The 22,301-nt window shown below is 40.1% G+C and overlaps 1 protein-coding gene across 5 annotated transcripts; it reads left to right on the top strand.

The window, feature by feature from the left end:
• Positions 1-463: 463 nt before the first annotated feature.
• LOC144050435 (multiple C2 and transmembrane domain-containing protein 2-like) lies at positions 464-21,453 on the top strand. 5 transcript variants are annotated; one of them, XM_077563663.1, is made up of 22 exons: positions 464-611; positions 4,758-5,335; positions 8,207-8,318; positions 10,419-10,561; positions 10,642-10,718; positions 10,814-10,928; positions 11,330-11,362; positions 12,648-12,800; positions 12,983-13,113; positions 13,185-13,371; positions 14,056-14,149; positions 14,227-14,329; positions 14,871-14,973; positions 15,108-15,209; positions 15,291-15,365; positions 16,773-16,892; positions 19,133-19,246; positions 19,680-19,721; positions 19,810-19,919; positions 20,016-20,125; positions 20,717-20,814; positions 21,166-21,453. In XM_077563663.1, the coding sequence occupies exons 2-22, from the start codon at positions 4,805-4,807 to the stop codon at positions 21,211-21,213; spliced, it is 2,601 nt and encodes an 866-aa protein (XP_077419789.1). In that variant the 5' UTR covers positions 464-611; positions 4,758-4,804; the 3' UTR covers positions 21,214-21,453. The 5 variants fall into 5 exon arrangements, with proteins under 5 accessions (XP_077419789.1, XP_077419788.1, XP_077419791.1 ...); XM_077563662.1 differs by having other exon boundaries at positions 12,645-12,800; XM_077563665.1 differs by lacking the exon at positions 11,330-11,362.
• The last annotated feature ends 848 nt before the right edge of the window (positions 21,454-22,301 follow it).

Genomic DNA, 22,301 nt, shown 5'->3' with positions numbered 1-22,301 from the left:
CTCTATCTAAAATAGCATAAAAACGTTGAGGTTTAAGTAACGTGACACTGATGGAACGTGAAGATGAATCATTACTGCACATTGCACGCTATTTTTGCGAATGTGTTTTTCCCGTGGTGATGAGAAATAAATGAACCGCATCCTGCACAACCTTCGCTTATGGGTAAACGACATGACGAAGCCAGGTTTTTATGCAGATAAAATACTGGCAAACTTACAGTTGCTACTTTTATAACGGTGTCAAAAAAATGTGAAGACTGAACAATTAGAATTAGAAAGAATTGTGTAAATTTCAAGCTCACTCCCTCAAAGTGTCACTTAGCTTAAGTACAAGCGCTTTCTTAGTTGATTTTCTTCCAGAAATGTATTAGAAATGAAATACATTTGGAAAGATCACCGATACGCCCTCTTTTTCGCCTCCTCTTGAAACTTTTATTTTGATATTTAACGGAAGCATTTTGTTGCCCACTACAGTTGCTTGTCTAATGGCGGAGGTAAAACAAAACGGGAGGAAGCAAGTTAGAGGCTCACGCCGCGATGTGTCGTAGTCACGCAGGCTGCGTGAGAGGACACACTTCGTGGGAAGAACTTCCACTGCCGTCTACTGGAAGGTAAATAAACGTCATTTTTTGTTGTTTGTACATCGTTGCCGGAAGGGCAGGTGGCAGGGATAGGTGAGCTTCTTCACCTGAGCTTCGCCCAAACTGACGTCCGACCCTTTGGAGAGTTGTTAAAAAAGCGAGGCCACACTTCCGGGTCAGATTTGCACTTATACATCGCTCTAAAGCCAACTAACTTTTACTTCTGTGTGTGTGTGTGTGTTTTTTTTTACACTTCAACTTCTGTCCATAGACTGTATAAAACCCTCCTACTACAAGATAAACAATGGACTCGTCGCCAGTCAACTTGTATGGACAATTAAAATTGTTCAACCAAGATGACTTTTGAAATCACCAGTCAATAGCAAGCACATTTCGACAAAACCATTCCCACTCACATTACTCGAGTGAAACACTGCAGGAAAATGACAGTTAGTGATTCACACCAAGTGATTGAGCACGGCACGAGTACTAAGACTCCACATACTGTACTGTATATTTTAGTTTTGAACCACAAAAACATTGCATGATTGTCAAGGAAGAAGCGGATTGCCACAAGGAAAGGAAACCTGGAATAATAGAGTGGATATTTTTGAGAAAATGAAATGAAAATGATCTTTTGCTCCATTCAGTGACAGAATCTAGGCTTTGCTTTCTTAGCCACAGGTGAGTATGAAATTATAACTATAGTTAAGCGTTATTGTGAAATGCAATCTGGTTACATCTGCAATGTTGCAACGACATTCACTCCTATCCAGAAACCTATAGCCTGTACCTCGCTAGTACTTACCATAACCCTAACCCACACTTTAATCTCTATCCCTAACATTTACTTGGAACCCAAACACAGAAGACATTCAGATTTTGTTCGGTTGAAACTTGACCGCATTTTTGATTGCGTGGTTGCAGACATGACAACGGCCCATTTCTGATGCATACTTGAAGAACTCCCTGTCGTGTTCTGACACGACCCTCTACTTGTTTAGCTCGCACACTCACTACTGACTGACTAGAAGGAGGAAAAAGAAGCCGAGGCGATCAGATCTGGTGAAAATCACTTCTTGTCATATGTGCGATGAGGCCCTTTTGTGGTTAGTGCCGTTTTGTGTGCTAATGACTGATTCTGTAAATCGCTTTGTTGCGGCTGTTGTGAAAGCGCTATCAAACTTAAGATAAGTTGTGTTGATTTATGTGAGGAAGAGGAAGTCACATGGTCATCGTCAGAAGAGAGTGAACAAGTGTATGTGTGCTAGTGATGTAATCATATTAAAGTCTGGTTGACTTCTACGTTACTCTCATTTCTAAACAAAGACGACCCCCCCCCCCCCCCAACTGTAGAGGCAAACTTTTTAGTCACATTTGAGCATTATTAATCCTTCAAGTGGGACTGGGTAATATGGTCTGAAAGAAAAAGTTGTTTTTTAACAAACATTTCCCCCCTTAAAGGGGAAGTGTTAAACATTTCTTGACAATAGCATGTTATATGTGACCTCACTAGTCTAAACATGACGTTCTGATTAATATTACATTTGTGGAATAAAAGTTATGAAGCAAAATTTCGACGTTTTTATCCTTCTCAGGGGGCGGCCATCTTGCCACTCGCTGTTGACTGAAGATGACGTCAATGTTGCTCAGGGTTCAGTAAACAACCAATCACAGCTCACCTGTTTCCTGAAGCTGAGCTGTGATTGGTTGTTACCTGAGACCTGAGCAACTGTGATGTCATTTTCACTTGACAGCAAGTGACAAAATGGCCGCTCCCTGAGATGGATAAAAACGGCTGGATTTTGCTGCTTAAATCATATTTCAACGCAATATTAACCAAAATACCATATTTAGACCAGTGGGGCTTCATAGAGCATATTGTGAAAAATCTTGACTACCTCTTTAAATATTAAGCACACCATGTCTTTGGCACATAGATTGTATTTTTTAAAACTAACAACCTGGCAAATTAACATCACATTTGCCTTCCATCTGTGTTTTTTTTTTTCTTTCTCATCACTGTCGAGGTCGTCGATGGGTAGTTAGTACAACAACATTTGTCTGTCCATGAACCTTGGGTACATCGACAGTAATTTGTTGCTTTTTGATGTTGTGACCATGAATCACGTCTTTCACCACACAGACACTATGTGACGCACTACATCGCTAATGATCGCTGGCTGTCCGCCTACGCAATTGGTAAATAAATCCGAGTGTCTGATAGTGATGAGTCATGAAAACAAACAAATCTTTTTACGTGAACATGCTGATGGACTTATTTGCTTTATTAAAATGAGTGGTTTTAACTAATCGGTTAACATGAGCTCTTTTCACAATAATCCCAATCATGCAGAGTTTTGACAATTAAATGCCGATATATATTTCTTGCAGCCCAATCACATCTGGCGCCCACACTGGTAAAGTTTGATAACTACCTACAAAACACAAGTTCTTAAATTCAGCCCAGAAGCCAATTTCAATTGTCTACCTGCTATTTGGTGGCCTTATTTATCATGAGCAGACCCACAAAAAAGTCTCAAGACGCCATGTCTGAAAAGATCCAGGAAGCATTCCGTTATGGACTCATGCCTCGATTCTTGTCACTCAGGATTGGTCCGCCCAGTGGATTTTTTTTGGGGACTAAAACTGTGTTGTTTTGCTGTGCTCCTAATCCCCATATTTGGGTCGGGCAGCGGATCTGTGACGCAAGCGCTTTGCTGGTTTTGCTCTCCAGACGCCGTGCGGCGCACAGGTTTTGTAATTTGTAGTGACTGGCATACAATGGGGAGGCATACTGACTCCTTGAACCCGAGTCCTGTAATATTTCAAGATTAATATGTATTTAATTCATTTATTTTCATTTTTTGAATTGGATGACTGAGTAATTAAATAATAATAGCAGTAAAATAATGCCATTTTTAAAATATGCTACTAAATAAATGTCATTAAATGAATTTAAATACTACAATGCGTTTTTGGAAAAATAAAATAAATTCATTCATTCATTCATTGCAACATCAGAATGAGAGTATTTTGACATTAAAATGAACTATTTCTCATAAATATTTTAGCTTTTTTAGACTGCATGAGGTAAGTTTCTATTTATAACCGTTTAAACATTTATTTACATTGTTTTTAATAGTTGATTCATTTATTGTAAATATAGAAATTAAACTGTAGTAAAATAATCAAAACCCTCATCAATTAGTAAAATAGTCTAATTTAATATTGTTGGATTTCTTGTCAATTATAATTTAAAAAAACTTAATATAAAATTTAAAATGTTGACAAAAATCTATTTACTCTAAGTATGTATTCATTGATCCCATTAAATAATTGGTTAATGATTTATTGTAAATCAAATATTATTAATACAATCCATTTCACCAATACATCCAAATGACTTATTTTATGAAATAACTGGTTAATTTAGTTTAATTATCATAAATTAATTCTAAATTGTACAATTTGAAACACGTTGAATGAATTCATTCCTATTTTGTCATTTAAGAACTGTTTTCCATATTTTACAGCCACTTTAACTTTCGTTTTTCTCATTTTTGAATTATTTGGAGAGAAAAAAATCATTCATCTCATTAAATAAGTTGGTCAATATATTGGAAATAATGTACATATTAAGTTATACTACATATACTGTCTAGTAAATGAAATGTATCACATAATTGTTTGATTGTTTACCATTGAATAATAATGAATCCAAATAATACATTTCAAACGTGTCCCGCGTCATGTTACCGAGGTTGCGTGTTGTGTTTTGTAAACGTTCGTCATTGTTGTGTGTTTTTTTTTCCCCCCTTGTGTTTGTTGGCTGGCGATTTGGCGGTGTGTTAAAGGACCGGAAAGGCGAGTTTAAGTGTCTGTAAAAGAGAGACAATACTCTACACACAACACTTTGCTCATTTGCAACTTTGACAACAATATTCCCTTGTCCTTTTACTGTTTTTAAAAAGCAACGAATGAATATTAACAATGGTTCATTTAAGATTGATTATTTTATTGTATTTTACAAGTAAATATGAGCTAGTTAAAAAATGTGTTTTTTGCACACCTCACAAGTTTAACCAAAAACTGAGAGTCAGTGATGCAATTATGACATAAAATCTGTCTGGAAACATTGCTAATGTCTTTTTTGCGTTTTTCTTTGTGCCGTAGATGTCGGTGAGCACGCTCTAAAAAATCAGCACGCCTAGAATCCCAGCATGCTGCAGCACTTGCGACGGAAGCTGCGGCGGAACAAGTCGGGCGTGGGGAAAAAAGGGTCCGCCCAAGCGGAACCGTCCTCCGTCGACCACCGCCTCAGCTCCTCGGTGCCCGACATGCGGGACTTAAAACATGGCGTCTACCGCACCTCCCCTTCTTACCTCCGCAAGAATCTCGCACCCTGCTACAGCAGCCCAACCTCACCACTGGCCCATCCTGCCCGACGAGGTGGCTTAGAGGTAGGAGGAGGAGGAGGAGGTGGAGGAAGTGGAGGAGGTGGAGGAGGAGTATCTACAGGGAGCGAGCACACACTTGGCGTGCCTGCCGACTACACTGACTGGAGGACGTCCTCTCAGGAGTCGTTCAACAGCGTGCACATGGAGGACGGAGCCCCAAGTTGGCGACGGCTGTCAGCCCGGAACAGCAGCGTCGGCGGTGGCGGCGGTGGCGGTGGAATAGAGGCTGAGGAACTGGCCCTGCCCGAAATGATGACCGTGTACAGCCCGGATGGTGCGGACGACGGCTCACAGGTGAGTTAGGGGAGAATTTTTTTTTTTATGGGTGTCTCTTCAAATTCTAGAAACATTTAGTAAATCGTGATATGGTGTTGTCGTGATTTTATTAGGACTGTTTATAATTTTATATTTTGGAATTACCGTATTTTTCGGACTATAAATCACACTTTTTTTTCTCATAGTTTGACTGTTCCTGCAACTTATACTCAGGTGCAACTTTTATATTTTAAAATGTATTGCTGGTACTGGCACCCCAAACCAGCCGTTCCCTAATCCTGTTAACAGCAGCAAACAAGTTCCGGTTGGATTTGAAACTTCCGCTTCTAACTGAAGAGGGGGTTTTTTTTTTCAGTTTAAAATGATTTAATTAACTAGAGAAAAATAAAAATTGTTTCATAGCTGGCAGCAGAAGTTGAGAATCCAACCGGAACTTATTTGCGGCCGTCGATACGATTTGGGAACGGGGATTTGCGGATCCGAATTCTACTGTTTTTGTAAAATAAATTTCTCCTAAAAATGTGGCTTATACTCCGGAGCGACTTATTTGTTTTCTTCTTCATGATGCATTTTTTACTGGTGCAACTTGCACTTCGGAGTAGAGCTGAGAAAAAAAGCCAACCAAGTTGGATTAAGTCAACTTTAAAAATAGCTTGTCTACAATTTTCTGCCTCGAAGCTCCGCCGTCCATGTTTTACACACACTTTTTTTTTTCAGACGCGCAATGACTGCTGTGATCTAATCGTTATTTCTTCTGCTTGTGCACCATCTAGTGGCCGACTGGTGAATGTTATTTATCTGCTTAAAAACGCTCACTTAGTGGGTTTTTATTCCTAAAAAAGCACTTGGGCTTTAATATTTCAAAATATAACCTGCCACTCGGTTTTCAGTGTTCATCACTTACCCAGTAGAGGGCAGTCATGCACTCAACGTGCCCAGAAGAAGACAGGAACAGGAAGTCATTGACCTCATATAGCTAGCAACAGCTAGCTCTAGTTCGAAGTGACTTAAGTTCTGATAAATATGGTATAGCAACATACCATATCTACAAATGTAACAGCTTGTTTAAAAAAAAAAAGTATATTTAACTGCATTCTATAAAGACAGTCAATTATGTTAAACACAATTGAAAGCCCTGACAACCGTTTGTTTCTCACATGGTCCTTTGGAAATTGAATTGCCCACACCTGGTTAAGAGGGTCACATGATACTGGTGTCGGCCGGGTGTGTTTGCTCAGGACGTGTCCCGGAACACAAGATTTTCTTTTAACAACACAACCAAGTCTGAAGTTTGATTCTGCCGCTTCAAGAGTATGTTTGAGTTTCAACGTACGGCTGTAAAATATCCTATCCAGCAACTTTCATAGGCCAACATTCCTTCGCAGGTGTGTGTATGTTGGTGTGTGTCACAAGGCTGCAGGTTTAGTTGTGAACTCTGCACCACCTGAAGTCGGACTTGGAAAAACTCGCAGCCATGTTGTCGGTCGCGTTCAACACGTGTGTACAAGTAGAATTTAGCGGAATTCCATTTTTGTGTGGAAGCAATGATGGCTTTGTTGTTCTGTTTGTGAGGTACAGACGGTTTGGGGGCGTGGTTGTGGGATGGACAGGTTGAAAACACCTTTCGGAGCAAACAGTTTGTTGCCTAGATGGGCTTCATTGCAAACCAAAGGCTCTTTCACGCAATGTTTCTGCCTCGCTTATGCGTAAGGTATCGATACGCCCCCCAAAAATGTTTAAAATGGCTTCCATAGTTTCACCCTATACTGTATTCCCCAAACAGTGATCCTTATGTTCTTGACATTTTAAACAAACTTTTCTAAACGTTCGCTTTTGTTGGGCACTTATTGTATCTTACACCGAGCAGCTAGCTAGCCGTTAGCAGCTAATCAGCTCTTAACTTCTACAACTGCCAGTTGTGATCCGGATGTTTCTCAGCATTTTATTGATAAGTTTACGACACTGCTTCTTTCTCCATGGAGCCTTGCCTGTCTTCCATCTAGCAGCTGTTCACGGTCAAGCTAGCCTACTCCTCCGCTAGCATGAAGCTTCAGAAGGAGCAGGATGTTGAGGCACCATTTTAGGGACATTTTACACAGAGAGCCCAAAAATCTGCATATAGTTTTGGTGCGTTTTTCAGGGAATAGTTATTATAGCTTATTTTCTATCTACAAAAAAAACAAAAAAACAGCAAAGGTGTACCGTATATAGCTGTAGTATTTTATTGGCCTGTTGTATTCAACTCAATGCACCGCGTCCGCCGTTTACAAATCAAACTCCAACCTTTTCACGGCATTGTGTGGCGTCCGAGCGATTATTGCAGCTTGCCGGTGAGCAAATAGCTTTAGCGGAGGAACAAAAGCCGAGGTATTGTAGACGAGGTATCTCGTGTCACCACCACCGCCCAGCTGCTGCCGTGGACGTTCAAGAAACGGCGTGCTGCTCAGAGCTTCTGCGTAGTTCGAGATTAGGGTCCTCTTCAAAAAGGGCAGCCCGGGATGATTTGCCACCACACTTTTGATGACATGATGCCAGGTGAGGAATGTTTTTATACTATTTGCCAGCAGCTGTCATTGGTTATCAAACACGACCCTCTGTTGACAAAAGAAGATGCCAGAGAATGTTTTTTTGGAGAACTGCATATGTTGCATTTGTCTTTCTTTTGTCAGCAAACAAAATAACTAAACAGCAAAGTATTAAGGTGAATTTTTGAAATGAGCTTTGACGCGAAGGTGCTGTGGGGAGGAAAAAGCGTCACAATTTAATGTCACCCATTGGTCTTTTTTTGCCACTCAGGAAGTTCCAGGGTATTTTAAATTTGGTAGCAGTGATGAAACATCCTCATACTAAAGTGCGTGTGTGTGTGTTTGTGTGTTTGTGTGTGTCCAGCGTGACATGGAGTCTCCCAGCGCCTTTGAGGACGGCAAAGAGTCTTTGAGCTCCTTCTTGCTCACCATCAACCTGAAGGAAGGTCGCAACTTGGTCATCAGGGACCGCTGTGGTAAGAAGGAAAACAAAATGGCTTCTTCCCTTTTCAATTTCGTGCGTGGGTCAGTGAGACTTTTTTTTGTGCATAAACAATGAATGCCCAATTTCAAGTGAAAATGGTTCTGGGGCATGAATTTTCACAACCCCCTCCCTACCAATATTCAATGATTATTTGTCAACGAGCTGTCAATCAAACGTTTGCACTGCAGCGAAGGCAGGAGGAGGGATGACCCGATAACTGTGTTATGTGTCATCTGTCTCAATTCCTTTGCCTTTCTTTCACAACTGTGCTCTCGTTTCTGTTATCACGTTTCACTTCAGTTCATTGTACTCAGAAGAGACACTTGACTATCTAATAATCTTATAATAAACATGTAAGTACTGCACTTTAAGCGCTTGTTTGATGTGAATTGAAACCAACCGCCCCAAAAAAGTCCGTGTCTAAACAATGGCTTTAATTAAGGGTGTTATGACCTTCATGCAAATCTCCTTAAAGAGAACCGCTCCACTTAAGTAAATAGTTGTCCTGGACACCCAAATGTGGGGTAGGAGATTAGTTTTTTATCCGCAAAATCGATGTGTTCTGCTAGAAAAAACTTCAAAACTATCTTTCAAAGCTTCAAGACGTACGACTGGTTTTGGCGGCCTGAGTGCAGAAAAAAAAAATCTTTAATGTTTTATTGAAGACAAAAGTTGCTTTGTTGTTTAATAGTCGTGAGATCAAATAGCAACCAAACCGCACAGTTGGCAACACTGATGATCATCATGATGATAACAATAATAATAAAAAATCGTCCTGACACTTTCTCCCGAATCGATTTGTTACATTGCCGTAATCTTGCCTGTCAAATGATTGACAGTCAGGAATGTGACATAATGTCGCTGCAGGCCAGCGCTAGGATTCCAGGTGGCGTATTGTAACCTGTCGGAGCCCCACCCTGCTACTGTATGTTTACTCTCCGCCAGGGCAGATAACCCGAACATGAGACCAGGGATCAAAGTCCGTCTTTTCTCTGTTGCGGCTGTCTAGTTTGTTTAATTAGCCATGATTAATACGACACTCGGGTTACTGCAGCAAAACCGTTAACAGGCAAGATGGTTCAAGGATGCACTGCATTTGGCTTCTTTTTCCAAAATCCAATTTTAGATGTGCTGTGTAAGCCTTGCAGAAGATGTATGGATGCACTGAAGCCCTCTCTGCTTATTACAACAAAGCCAGGAGCTTTGCAAAAAAAAAAGCACATAAAAAATGTCAGCGTAAACAAACGTGGTCGTTATGCTAATTAGAAAAGGAAAATGTGGCTTGGGTTGACAGTCATTTTACTGTGGAAGCAGAACAGGAAGTTGTGGCCCATCAAACCCAAACATTCACTACGAAGGGGGTGTTGTCTTTCTTTTCCGGAAGGCTCATGTGGTAACTTCCAGTCAACGTTGAGAAACATATGACTTTTTTATAATAAAAAAAAAATATTTTATCCAAGCTGTTCTCAACAAGTAGACCTTTTTTTCTACTGTTTTGTTTATTTTCTGCTCTTGTGCTCCTGCCTTTGTTTTGTAAACTATTATTAGAAAAAAAAAAAACTACAAAAAAGTTATGAATGTTATGTGCCAATTTAGTTATCAGCTAACATAAACAAATCGGTCTCCTCCATCTTTCTAACGTACGATGCAAAAGTCTTAGACCGCCATTACATTAGATTTGTTGTTTTAGCAATCCATCCCATAATAATCATCTAGAATTAGAATGCTACTAGTAGAGGGCTAAACTAAAAGTAACAAAGACAATGACTTTATTGATGCCACAGTAGGGAAATTTACGGTACTGTGTGAATGGAAACATTTTATAGAGCTTTGTATTTGCATTTGTTCGTTCGCAGGCTACTTCCTGATTGATGGAGCATAGAAAACAATGGGAAGTTCCATTATGTTTCTGGGAGTTGGACAGTTCCAATGATAACCTTATTGGCTCACAATCACATGGTTTAAAAAAATTAAAATAATTGGTTGTTCCTCATTCACCATTCGTGTCCAAAGTTTTGTCAACATTAGTGTTGATCAATCTTACATTAACCTACTAGTCATAATTTATTTAATTTTTTCTCTCCATTATCAGGCACCAGCGACCCGTACGTGAAGTTCAAACTGGAGGGTAAGACCATCTACAAGAGCAAAGTGATCCTCAAGAACCTGAACCCCGCATGGAGCGAGAACTTTTCCGTCCCTATTCGGAATCTCAGCCAGTGGCTCTACGTCAAGGTGGGGCCACAATGATGTCCAAAAACAAAAACGTCTGGCTTTCATCTGTCACCATGGTAACCGTGGCCATGACAACGCAGGTGTACGACCGCGACCTGACCACCGACGACTTCATGGGCTCGGCCAGCGTCCTCCTCAGCGACCTGGACCTGGACAAGTGAGACCTGTCAATCACTTTTGGATCTTTATAAAAATGTATCTTCTTTTACAAGATTTTAAAGTGTCTTTGTCACCTTGACTTTTTTTGTGGAGGGTGAACGAGTTGTGTCTGCGTCTGGACGACCCCAACAGCCTCGAGGACGACATGGGCGAGATTCTGCTGGACATGAGCCTCAAGCGCAGAGATGGAGACAGCCGGCGCGGACCAGTAGGGGGCGCTTTCGCACGCCTTTATTGCATGGCTTCTAGCGGCTGCTTTTTGTTGCGCATTTGTCTTGAACGTGTGTATGAAAAGGCTCAGTCAGTTGTTCAGATTCGAGGTTAGCATTGTTTTTAGCATTAGCTTTCGGAGTTCTCAGATGTCCAAAACTGTTAGTTGCCATTTTCAAGAGATTTTAGGGTAGGTTATGTCAATTATTAATTAAAAAAAACTAATAATGCTGGTGTTTTCATTTTTGTATACATTTTATACAAATTAGCCTAAAAGTCTGATTTTGCCTTTTATTTGTTTTGTGTGTTTAAGTAAGTAATGAATGCAACATGTGTTGCATTGTGCCACCCACCGCCAACTAACCTGACTGTGCTTTGTCTTCTGCACCTAACACGCAGCGCTGGCCACAAATCCGAAAACGCAGTAGTCGGGTAAGGCTCGTCCACACTAACAGTACGTTGTTTTCGGCGTTATTTCTGCTCAAAGTACCAAAATAGAAGTCCGTTACTGTTTTCAGGGGATGTTAGTTGTTTTGTTGTCTATACGCCAACAAAGAATTTAAACATTAAGGTATGCAACAAGTAATTGAAACAAATCCAAATAATAATAATTATTATTATTATTATTGCTAAATTAAATTCTCTACACAACTTTGAAATTAGATGCTACGTATTGTTTTTTTTTTTTTAAAGGAATTTAGATACTAAATAATGAGCTGATCAAATTTAGAGAAAAAATGTATACAAGAAATTTGACCGTTCACAAAAAAAATTCACGAACTGATGCTATATTTGTTTATCAAAGAATTTTGATGAATTGTGCAGAATGAAGGAATTTAGCTGCTTATGATGTTTACAAAATCAAACTGGGTTAAAATGAGCTTTAAAAACACATTAGGTTAATCGACTGCCTTGAAGTTGATTTTTACAAAACACTAAATTGTTTTAAATGTTTATGAACACATGTCCACAATGTACATTAGGTTCATAACATGACTAAATTGTCTTTAATGTTCATTTAAAAATAAGTATTACTCTTGTCCATTTATAAAAACTTAATTTAAGGCATATAAATATTTATTTTTAATGAACGATTTGGGAGAATGTCTCTGATGAATTCTTGTGTCTAGGCTTTCCTGAAATAAAATTCAGAGAAACATCCATTTAGTAAGTGAAAAGTTTGGTATAGTCTTATTTTATTTTATTTTAACGCAGTGAATGTGAGACCCATAAATGCAGTGACCTTTTTTTATGTGCACCAGCCCTGTTTACTGGTGTTTGACTCCATGCATGCTTGTTTAAGGCTGTTAAACACGCATGCATGTCTGCACGATGCACGTCACCGCAATGCAGCACTGCCTGCTTCACCTAACTTGTGTGCTAACACATTAACTACACTTGTATGCACGGTGCAGTGAGATCCAGGAGGCAAAAGTGGGGGACTTCAGGTCACATGATATTGATTTTTAGCAAGCCAATTTTCAAATTTATGAAAAACCCAACATTACTTTGACATGATATTCATGATGTAACTTCATGACTTGCCAAGTCATGCCTGTCCACATTTGCAAATCAGAATTTTTCAGATTTGACACCAACTTCAAACTTGCATCCCTGTAACTTAATCCCACTTCTCCCAGGAGCACCTTAAGGTTAGCCGGCTAGCTAGATTTAACTAGCGCTTCGTCTCCCACAGTTGTGTTCTTCTTCCCAGCAGAGCTCGCGACTGTCCGAGGCGCTGAGGAAGAGTCAACTTTGGAGTTCGTTAGTCAAGGTGACGCTGGTGGAGGGTCAGGATGTTTCCGTGGACTCGCCCACCGGCCAGCTCTTTGTCCGCTTCCGGCTGGGCGAGCAACGATTCAAGAGCAAGGTTAAAAAAAAGTTTTGAAAAATTTACTCTATATCAGTTCGCAATTTATCTTATCAGCTAACGCTAAATTAATAAGTACTATACAAAAATGCATTCTAATGAATCAATTTGGGGGTTAAAAAATTGCTAAATTAATGAGACCAATATAGATGATGCTTGGTGTTTTTTGTTTTTCCTTGTAGAATGTTGGTAAGGTGTCCAAGCCTCAGTGGAGAGAGAGGTTCACCTTAAACCACTTCCTGGACGGCACCAGCATCCTGGAGGCAGAACTCTGGTCCAAAGAGGGGCGACGAGCCGAGGAGTGTTTGGGAGTGTGAGTCTCTGTATGCTGCCTTCTTCTGTGCGTGTTGCTCCTGCTTGGATTCCATTTGATTCCTCTCACAGGTGCGAGGTGGATCTTTCCAGCGTCGCCCCATACGAGAGGCAACACTACACGCTAACGTTGGACTCGGGCCGAGGACAACTGGTTTTCTTGGTCACGATCAGCTTCTGTAGCGATGTCTCCATTTCGGACCTCTCCGCGGCGCCCCTCGACGTGCCAGCTGAGCATCAAAAACAGCTGGAATACTATGTCAGTACCGCTACAACCGCTCTGTTTGTCCACTAGATGGCAGTATTTGTCTGAAAATGAGCACAGTGTTGCGTGCCCAGATGTTTTCATTAGCTAGAAATTCCATTGCTATTGTCCAATATGTGCCCAATAGTAATAATTATGTTTAAGAAATTAGACTAACATCCCTATCAAATGTTTAAAAAATAGATTAAATTCACCCAAATGTTTTTATATTGAAAGAGATTTTTTTTTAATTGTAATTTAAAATTGTGCATTTTTTCCCCCAAAATCCCTTTAAAAAAAATTGCAATTTAGAAGATCATTATCCCAAACCAAAACGTAACATTATTAAATCCTACACCTGCATCTAAGTAATAATACAATTAAAAATAATAATAATAATTAAGTAATGCCATAAAAATAGCAGCATTTCCCACAGTTGTCTTTGGCAACAACAACAACAAAAACATGATTAATGATGTAATCAAAAATGACTAAGTATTTCTTTATAATCATAAAAAATATATCTATAAATAATTGCTGTTGAAAATGCGTAAATATCCCCAAAATCTCATGGCAAAAATGTCCTACTGTTTTTATTTGTATTTTATTTTAATAAATGTAAAAAAAAAACTAAGAGTATTTGTATTGTTCCTAATGTCACATGAGCGTGCATTAGCATCATGCTTGTTGTCATTTCAGAGCCTTAAAAGGTCATTGAAGAACCTCAGCGACATTGGCTTTCTCCAAGTCAAAGTCATCAAAGCGTGTGATCTGCTGTCTGCTGATCTGAACGGTAACCTCAAGCGTTTGTTTGTAAGTGGAAAACACGTTGCATTGTGGGAACTCTGTCTGAGCATTTGTTTGGTGTAGGCAAGAGCGACCCCTTCTGTGTCTTGGAACTCTGCAACGACAGGCTGCAGACGCACACCGTCTACAAGAGCCTCCAGCCTGAGTGGAACAAAGTCTTCACCTTGTCAGTATTCTTTCGCTTAGTTCATTTGCCTTTTTTAAATATTTTTTAATAGTTTGCCACTTACTTTCTTCCAACATATTTTAATATATCCAGAAATTACTTTTAGAAATTTAAATAATTTAGAATGCACCCAACAAATAATTTAAACATTATTGTATGCAACAAGTAATTGAAACATTAAATAAATAAATTAAAGTATTATTTATTATTATCATTATTGCTAAATTAAATACTCTACACAACAATGAAATTAGATGCTACATATTGGTTTAAAAAAAAAAAGAGAACAAAATTAGATACTAGGTGTATTCAAGAAAATTGAACGTAAAAAAAATTCACAAACTGATGCTATATTTGTTTATCAAGGAATTTTGACAAATAGTGCAGAATGGAAAAAAATAGCTGCTAAATAGTGTGCACAATGAGTATTTGTTGATTAATGCCCATGCTGAGGAATTTAAACACACAATATTGTACAGAATAAGGAAAATTGATGCAAAAATAATGTAAACAACAAGGAATGGTTGTTGTGTGTCCAAAGTCCTGTGCGTGACGTCCACGAGGTTCTGCTGGTGACCGTCTTCGACGAGGACGGAGACAAAGCTCCGGACTTCCTGGGCAAAGTGGCCATTCGTCTGCTCTCGGTACGAAGCCGCCTCCTTCCCTCCGGCGTTGCATCGGCATCCCGTGTCACGCCGAGACTCGACCGGCGGTCCGGTTCACGGTCCGGTCGGTCCCGCGCCCCCGCTGACCCTTTTTGTGTTGCCGCTGGACGCAGATCCGCAGCAGGCAGCAGATCAACATGCCCCTGAAGAAGGAAGACCTGGGCGGCCTCACCAAAGGGAACATCACGCTGGAGCTGGAGATCATTTACAATCCCGTGAGTCCACGTCCGGAACGTCACGCTTCGTCGAACCTCCAACCTCCTCTGACAGTTTTTTTTTTATGTTTTGTAATGCAGGTCCGAGCAAGCATAAGAACATTCCAGCCCCGGGAGAGGACATTCATGGAAGATAATCCTAAATTTTCCAAAAAGGTTAGAAACTCTTTTGACAAAGCCAGTTCCTAAACGCCACGCCTCCAAAAAATGGCTTTTTGACCATTTTTTTGTCAATACAATAAATAAAACTGCATTTGTAAATAAAGGCCTCTCTTCCATAAATAACATTGCCAGGTACACTCTGCAGTGAAGACATTAATTTGTATAAATAAAGGCCTTCCCCTAATAAAGAATGCATCCCTTAAATAAGCTGCTAGATGTGCAATTTGGGGTTTTATGGTATAATTCATGAATATTTTTATCATTTTATACATTAGTAAATAAAGACTTCTCTTCAGTAAATAACTTTGCCAGGTACACTCTGCAGTGAAGACAATAATTTGTACAAATAAAGACAATCCCCCAATAAATAATGCGCCCCTTTATAGGCTGTTAGATGTGCAATTTGGGGTTTTATGGTATATTTTTATTATTGTTTACATTAGTAAATAAAGGCCTCTATCTAGTAAATAACTTTGCCAGGTACACTCTGCAGTGTAGACAATAATTTGTACTACTAAAGGCCTTCCCACAATAAATAACGCACCCCATAATAGGTCATCCAGGCTTTAAGATGTGCCTTTTGGGGTGGGGGCGTGCTGTTATGGTATATTTTTCTGCAGCAATGACGGTTTGAGTTAAGTCTGAAGGTCCAAAACTCACCGCCCGATGAGTGGATCCAGTCCAAGTGTTCCTCCCCCGTGTAAAGTGGTAAAAGCAAAAGGGGCCCGCTGCTTTGAATTGAGCGTTAATGGCCGCCAACCGTGCCGTCTTCTGCCACATTAGTTTGATATACAGTGTGTGAGACATGTTACCAGACCGGGTGCCTGACTGTCTGTGCTCCCCACAAAAGGCTCATTGTTGCCACACAATACGTCGCCCGCTAACGCCCAAATTGGCTTACAGTGGCCGTGACGTCCGGTGTGGGTCCTACTGCTTGTTTTCATGTTGGACAAAATCAGGTCAGATTTCTGACGTGGAACCCACCCCTGCCCGACCCGCAGTGGAGCCCGGATGTCAAAACACAGCTCCGCTGTGCTGTGCGGACAACCGGCTCGCTGCTAATTTACTGTCTTTGAAGTTCATGTTAATGTTTTTGTCAACATAGAAAACAAGTTCGTGGTCGTCTCACAACCCCGAAGGTTGTGTTTTCGATCCTGAGCCCTTGCTAGCATTTCAAAGTATCTTTGAGCAAGTATGTTCATCTGAACTCATTCTCTGCCATTGACGGCTATAGACGTCAAATAATTTGTTTTAACTGCGCTGGCGGTAAATACATGAATGATAAAATTTTTTTATTCCATCGATTACTCCGGGAAATGAAAGCTTAAGAGTTGAGATTGGAACCTGTGCCACTTCACCTCTGCGCCGCCCTGTTCATCTTGTTTTCAATTTGTTTCCCAGGCTCTGGCTCGGAACCTGCAGCGAGTGCAGGTGTTGTACCGGGCCATCACGTCTACGCTGCACTACGTGAAAAGCTGCTTCCAGTGGGAGAACGTGCAGAGGAGCCTGCTGGCGTTTGTGGTCAGTTTGTGACGTTCACTTTACACAAAACCTCTCAAGTTGCATTGAAACGAAGTTGACTTTGGCACACTCCATTTTTTGTCCCTTGTGGGAAAAACAACAGTACTGGAAGGGGCGGTGCTACACACTTTGCTTGAAGTGAGGTGTTTATTAAAGTGAACCAAGCTCCTGGATTTATTTCTTTGAGTGGAGATTTCATTGAGGTATTTATTTATTAATTAAATTAAAACAATGGTATTTAAGTGAGGCGAGGTTTTTTTATTCAAGTGGACGAAGCATCTGATTTTTTTTTTTTTAAACTAATATTTAGCCTAGCTACATAAGCTAAATGAGGTATTTATTTGGATGAAGCACCTGGCGAGGTGTTTTTTGTTTTGTTTTGTTAAAATGGAAAAAAAGCACCAGTTTTTTTTAAAGGAGGTTATTATTGGAGGCGCGGTGTTTTTATTCCAGGAAATCTGTAGATTTGGAACAGATGCCAGGTTAAAAAAAAAAAAAACACTAGGTGCTTGGTCTGCGTAAAGAAGGAATTTTATTAAGGCTAGGCATTTATTAATTCAAGGTTAAAAAGTCCAAGAAAGAGGAATTCAATTGGGGTGTTGTGTTGATTTATTTAAATGGACTAGACCTGTCATTTTTGATTTAGTCATTACTTTAAAAGTAGGCCTTTCATTAAAATGAGGCATTTATTCAACAAAGTGGGTGAAGAACCGAGCATGTTTTTAAAGGAGGCATTCAACTGAGGCTATGCATTCATTCAAGTGTACAAAAGACTTGTTTTTTTTAAAGGGCATTTAATTGAGGTGAGGCATTCATTCGAATGTACATAACACCTGTTTTTGAAATGGAGGCACCTAATTGAAGTGCAGCGTTTATTCATGTGAACAAAGTGATTGCATTTGGGAGAGGTGTTTTTTTTATCGATATGAGGCGAGGCATGTATCCATTCAAGTGGACGAGGCACTTGCCATTCTCATTAATCTCCTGTGGAAATTGTCCCAAATTTTTTGAAAACGGTCCCGAATCAGGATCAGAAATGTCGCAGCTGGCTTTTCCAACTCACCGGGGATCCGGAATGTTCCGAGATCCTGTAAAGTCTTCACCAAATGATGACTCTATTTTCTCTGTTTTGAAAGCCGAATGGACGTGGGCGGTCCTTGGCGGAGGTCTAGTCAAAGGAGATAATAACACACAGACACTGCACGGCCATCTGCTCTCATCTTCTCACACTAAACGCCTCACCCTTTATTTCCTTCCTTCTTCCTAAATCCCTGGGATTACCGCCCTGGCATGCCGCGCTTTTCCTCCAGCATTAAATTGGGAGATCCCGTCGGTAGCAACATTTGGTAGCTCTTCTCTTTTTTCTTTTTTTTTTCCCACTGGATTGTGTTTCCCGCTCTGCACATGAATCACAAGTCAATGATCACAATCTTTATGAGCCGGGATACTTTTACAGCGGAACGTGATTTGTGTTTTGGCCTTCACTGTGGCCTCATAGTGAATGTTGCCCCTTTTTATACTGCAACACCCACATTATGAACCAATAAAGGTGGTGTTTGCAACAACAACAACAACAAAAATTTTGTTTACATTTTCAGGCTCCAAAACGCTGTCTAAAAATGACATTTGTTTTCAAAAGACAGAAACATCTTTAAAAGGTGTTTACTTGAGGTGTGGTGTTTAGTTCTTCAAGAAGACCATTTTTGAGGAGGCATTTGGAGGTCTTATTTATCCACGTGGAAAAGCACCATAAGCTGTTTTTTATGCGCTTATATTTTTTCCCCCCCGAGTGGACGAAGCATAGACTGTTTGTTTTAATTAAAGGAGGCATTTAATTGTAGTGAAAGATTAATTGATTCAAGTGGATGATTGGTGCATTCATCTACTGTAGCTGGACAAAGAACCAGATTTTATTTTGTTATTGAGGCGAGGCCTTTATTCAAGTAGACAGATTGCCTGCCATTTTTAAAGGAGGCAAGCAACTGAGGCCAGGCATTTATTTTTTCCAAAAGCAAAGCACCTGCAAGCCAACAAAAATATATTCAGTCATGGGTCATGTGTTGCTAGGCAGAACTCCATCGGCCAAAATGGTCATGGACTCCTATTTATTGTGGACTAAGACTTAAAAAAAAAAAGACTAAGAAAAACACTGAGGCGTAGAATTAGCAGGAAGTGGTATCGCTCCAAACGGGAAATAGCGGCTCTCTCATTGGCTGACGAATCATGTGACATGCATGCAGGTGTTCCTTTTGATGGTGTGGCACTGGGAGTTCTACATGCTGCCCCTCATCCTGGTACTGCTCATCTCATGGAACTACTTCCAGATCCGCTCCGGACACGTCAGTCAAGACCTGGTGAGGTGGACAAAGTTCCTGTTATTTTCTTAAATCCAAGATGTCAAATGGAGGTGAGGCTTTTATTTATTTCAACATTAGTGGATGGAGCACCTGGTGTTTTCAAAGACGAAGTCGATGCCTTTTTAAGGCGTTTATTTGAGGTGAGGCATTTATGCATGTGGAAAAAGCGCCGCAAGGTGTTTATCCAAGTAAGATGGAGCCCCTGCCAGTTTCCAAAGTTGTTATTTGAGGCAAGGCTTTTATTCATTCAAGTCGATGAAGGACCTGTGTTTATCTGAAGCAAGGTGTTTATCTGAAGCAAGGTGTTTATTTTTTCAAGCTAAAGGAGGTATTTATTTGTACAGGTTAAAGATCTGTTTTCTTCAGTTGAATCATATACATGTGCTCACTAAAAATGAACGCTAACTGATCCCTTCACTTCACTTCTCAGAGCAGTATGGACGTCGGTGACGAAGAGGAGGAAGATGAGAAGGTAATGAATAAAAAAAAAACAGCAAACTAATAAATACTCAACAACATGTGGACAACGAAAGCGTGTTTATTTGCGTGTCTGACGTCAGGAATCCGAGCGTCGAGGTCTGATGGAGAAGATCCACATGGTGCAGGACATCATCATCAGCCTTCAGACCTTCCTGGATGAGGTGGCCAACTTCGGGGAGAGGATTAAAAAGTAACATTTACGCTTGTTCACATTTCATGTTGGGATATTTGGTAAAACATAAAATCAGTGTTTTATTTATTTTTTTATTTTTTTAATTTTCCCCAGCACATTCAACTGGTCCGAGCCCTTCCTGTCCAGCCTGGCTTTGCTGGTTTTTGTCACCGCCACCGTGCTTACCTATTACATCCCACTGCGCTACATTGTCTTGATATGGGGTAAGAGGCAAGCAAAAAGGACTCTTTTTTTTTTTTACAGTTACAAGAACTACACCCTCTTGATTTGGTTTGTTTTTCTTTCTTTCTTTTTTTGCAGTGCTGACATGTCAATACGATGGCGTATTCGGGCCATGTTATAAATATATATATTTTTTTAGAGGGCGATGGCAATATACCGTGAAAAAAAACTCAAAAATTTGCCACTTTATAAAGTCACAAATTTGCCATTTAAAAAGTGGCAAATGTGCATGTTTTTTTTTCTCTGAATATTGCCCCCACACGCTAATAAAATATATTTATACTGTTAAAAAAAATGGTGTTTGTATTTTGGCAGGCTTAGTCCCTACCTCCACTGTACATGTTTGGAAAAGTTCGAAAGAAAGAAAGAAAGCTAGAGCAAGCATCAAAGTCAAGGCGGTCCAAAGTGTGCCGGATTACATGCAAATAAAAATGTCAAAGAAATGACGGTGTGGGAAAGAAATGATAATCAAGCAATAATTGATGTTTTGTGGTGATATTTTGTTTGTGTGCCAACAGAGAGCTGAGTGTTAATGATGTCTTTTCTTTCTTTCTTTTTTTTTCTTTGTTCAGGCATCAACAAATTCACCAAGCGATTGCGCAACCCTTTCTCCATCGACAGCAACGAGCTGCTGGACTTCCTGAGCAGGGTACCTTCAGACGTGCAGAAGGTAAGCTCGACCGTCGAGTTGCGTTACACGCAAACAACAAGTCGAATTCCATTTTTTGCTCGTCTTGGCGTAATTAGCTTCATCTTTGTCATGATGGCGCTTGAGGGGAGAGAGAGCTTTTATTTTCCCAAGACGACGCCACAGTCAGCCAGCCTCATGTTAGTTCTTAGTAAATCAGGGAAGGCTGGTCACATGACTGTACAACAAACATCTACTTTTACTTTAAAACAGCTCTAAAGTGCTATTCACATTTTACTTTGGGGGGGAAAAAAATGTTGTGGAAGTTTTCGATTGTTTGGTTTTGTTATTGATGATAAATGTTGATGATATTGTGGATGTTGGCGTTTTTAGGTCCAGTACAGCGAGCCAAAAGGCATCAAGAAAAAGAAGACCACGTAAACCGACACAGACTGAGGACCCGCCCACCACCTTTCATCATTGATGACTTTGGAATATATATTTTTGTATGTGCTTTCTACTTTTGCGTACTGAAACCACTTGGTGGCAAAGGACAGACTTGTTTACTTTTAATTTCATTTACTTCTATTATTTGATGTTTTATTTCATGGTTTTACATAGGAAATATGCACATTATTTATTATTGCCTGGCATTCTAACAGCAATAAATGCACGCGCTCACTTGTCTTTTCTTTGTTGGTGGCCATTCATCCCCCACTCTCCTCGCACCATGGCCCTTGGGCGTTGCCATTAGTAACGGGACCCTGACGACCTGTTGTAACACCTGCAGCCCCCAAACTTCCCAAACCACAAAAATGAAAATATTTAGTATTTTACCAAAATGAAAGAAAAGTTGTTGTTTTTAAAATAGTTGCGATGTGAGTAATACAGTTAGGATTTTATGAAAATATATATTCAGAATGAGTCCAAAATATTGACCTTTTTTTTTTTAATAGAATTAAGTCAATGTTGGAATATTACATCAATCGTAAAATAAAATAAGCCAGTCTCAATTTCACAAGAATTAATGGAGGTTTTTTTTTTTTTTGTCATGGTGACAATTTTGGAAATTAAATACATTATTTTATAATAAATGCTAATTGTAAGAAAGTGGAATATGATATGAAGTTGTGGAAAGAAAAAGTAATTTTTACTCAGACGAAGTTGAGATATACGCCAAGTCATCACTTTGCGGCTCGGCGCATCACGCGTGACCTTCACAAGGTCACAGAGGCGGTCACGCGACAGAAGGCGTGAACACTTCGTCGACCCTCGCACCTCGACGTCTCGTTAGCGTCAACGCCGCTGATGAATATTAATGAGCTGCCTTCAAGGACGCTGCAAGGTCGCGTCACTTTGACGCATGTGAATAATGAAGATGTGAATATGTACCAGCCGCGCATTAGCAAGTCAAATCGCACCTTCACGTGCCGCAAACATGGCCGCCGCTGTTGAGTCTCAGAGGACTTGTTAGATCTCGGCGTGTGCGTGCGTGCGTGCGTGCTCGTGTTATCAAGTACATCAATTGC

Source organism: Vanacampus margaritifer, chromosome 4 (genome assembly GCF_051991255.1).
Source record: "Vanacampus margaritifer isolate UIUO_Vmar chromosome 4, RoL_Vmar_1.0, whole genome shotgun sequence".
NCBI classification, from domain to species: domain Eukaryota; kingdom Metazoa; phylum Chordata; class Actinopteri; order Syngnathiformes; family Syngnathidae; genus Vanacampus; species Vanacampus margaritifer.
Note: the sequence above shows the minus strand (reverse complement) of the source record. Positions and strands in the feature narration are given on the sequence as shown.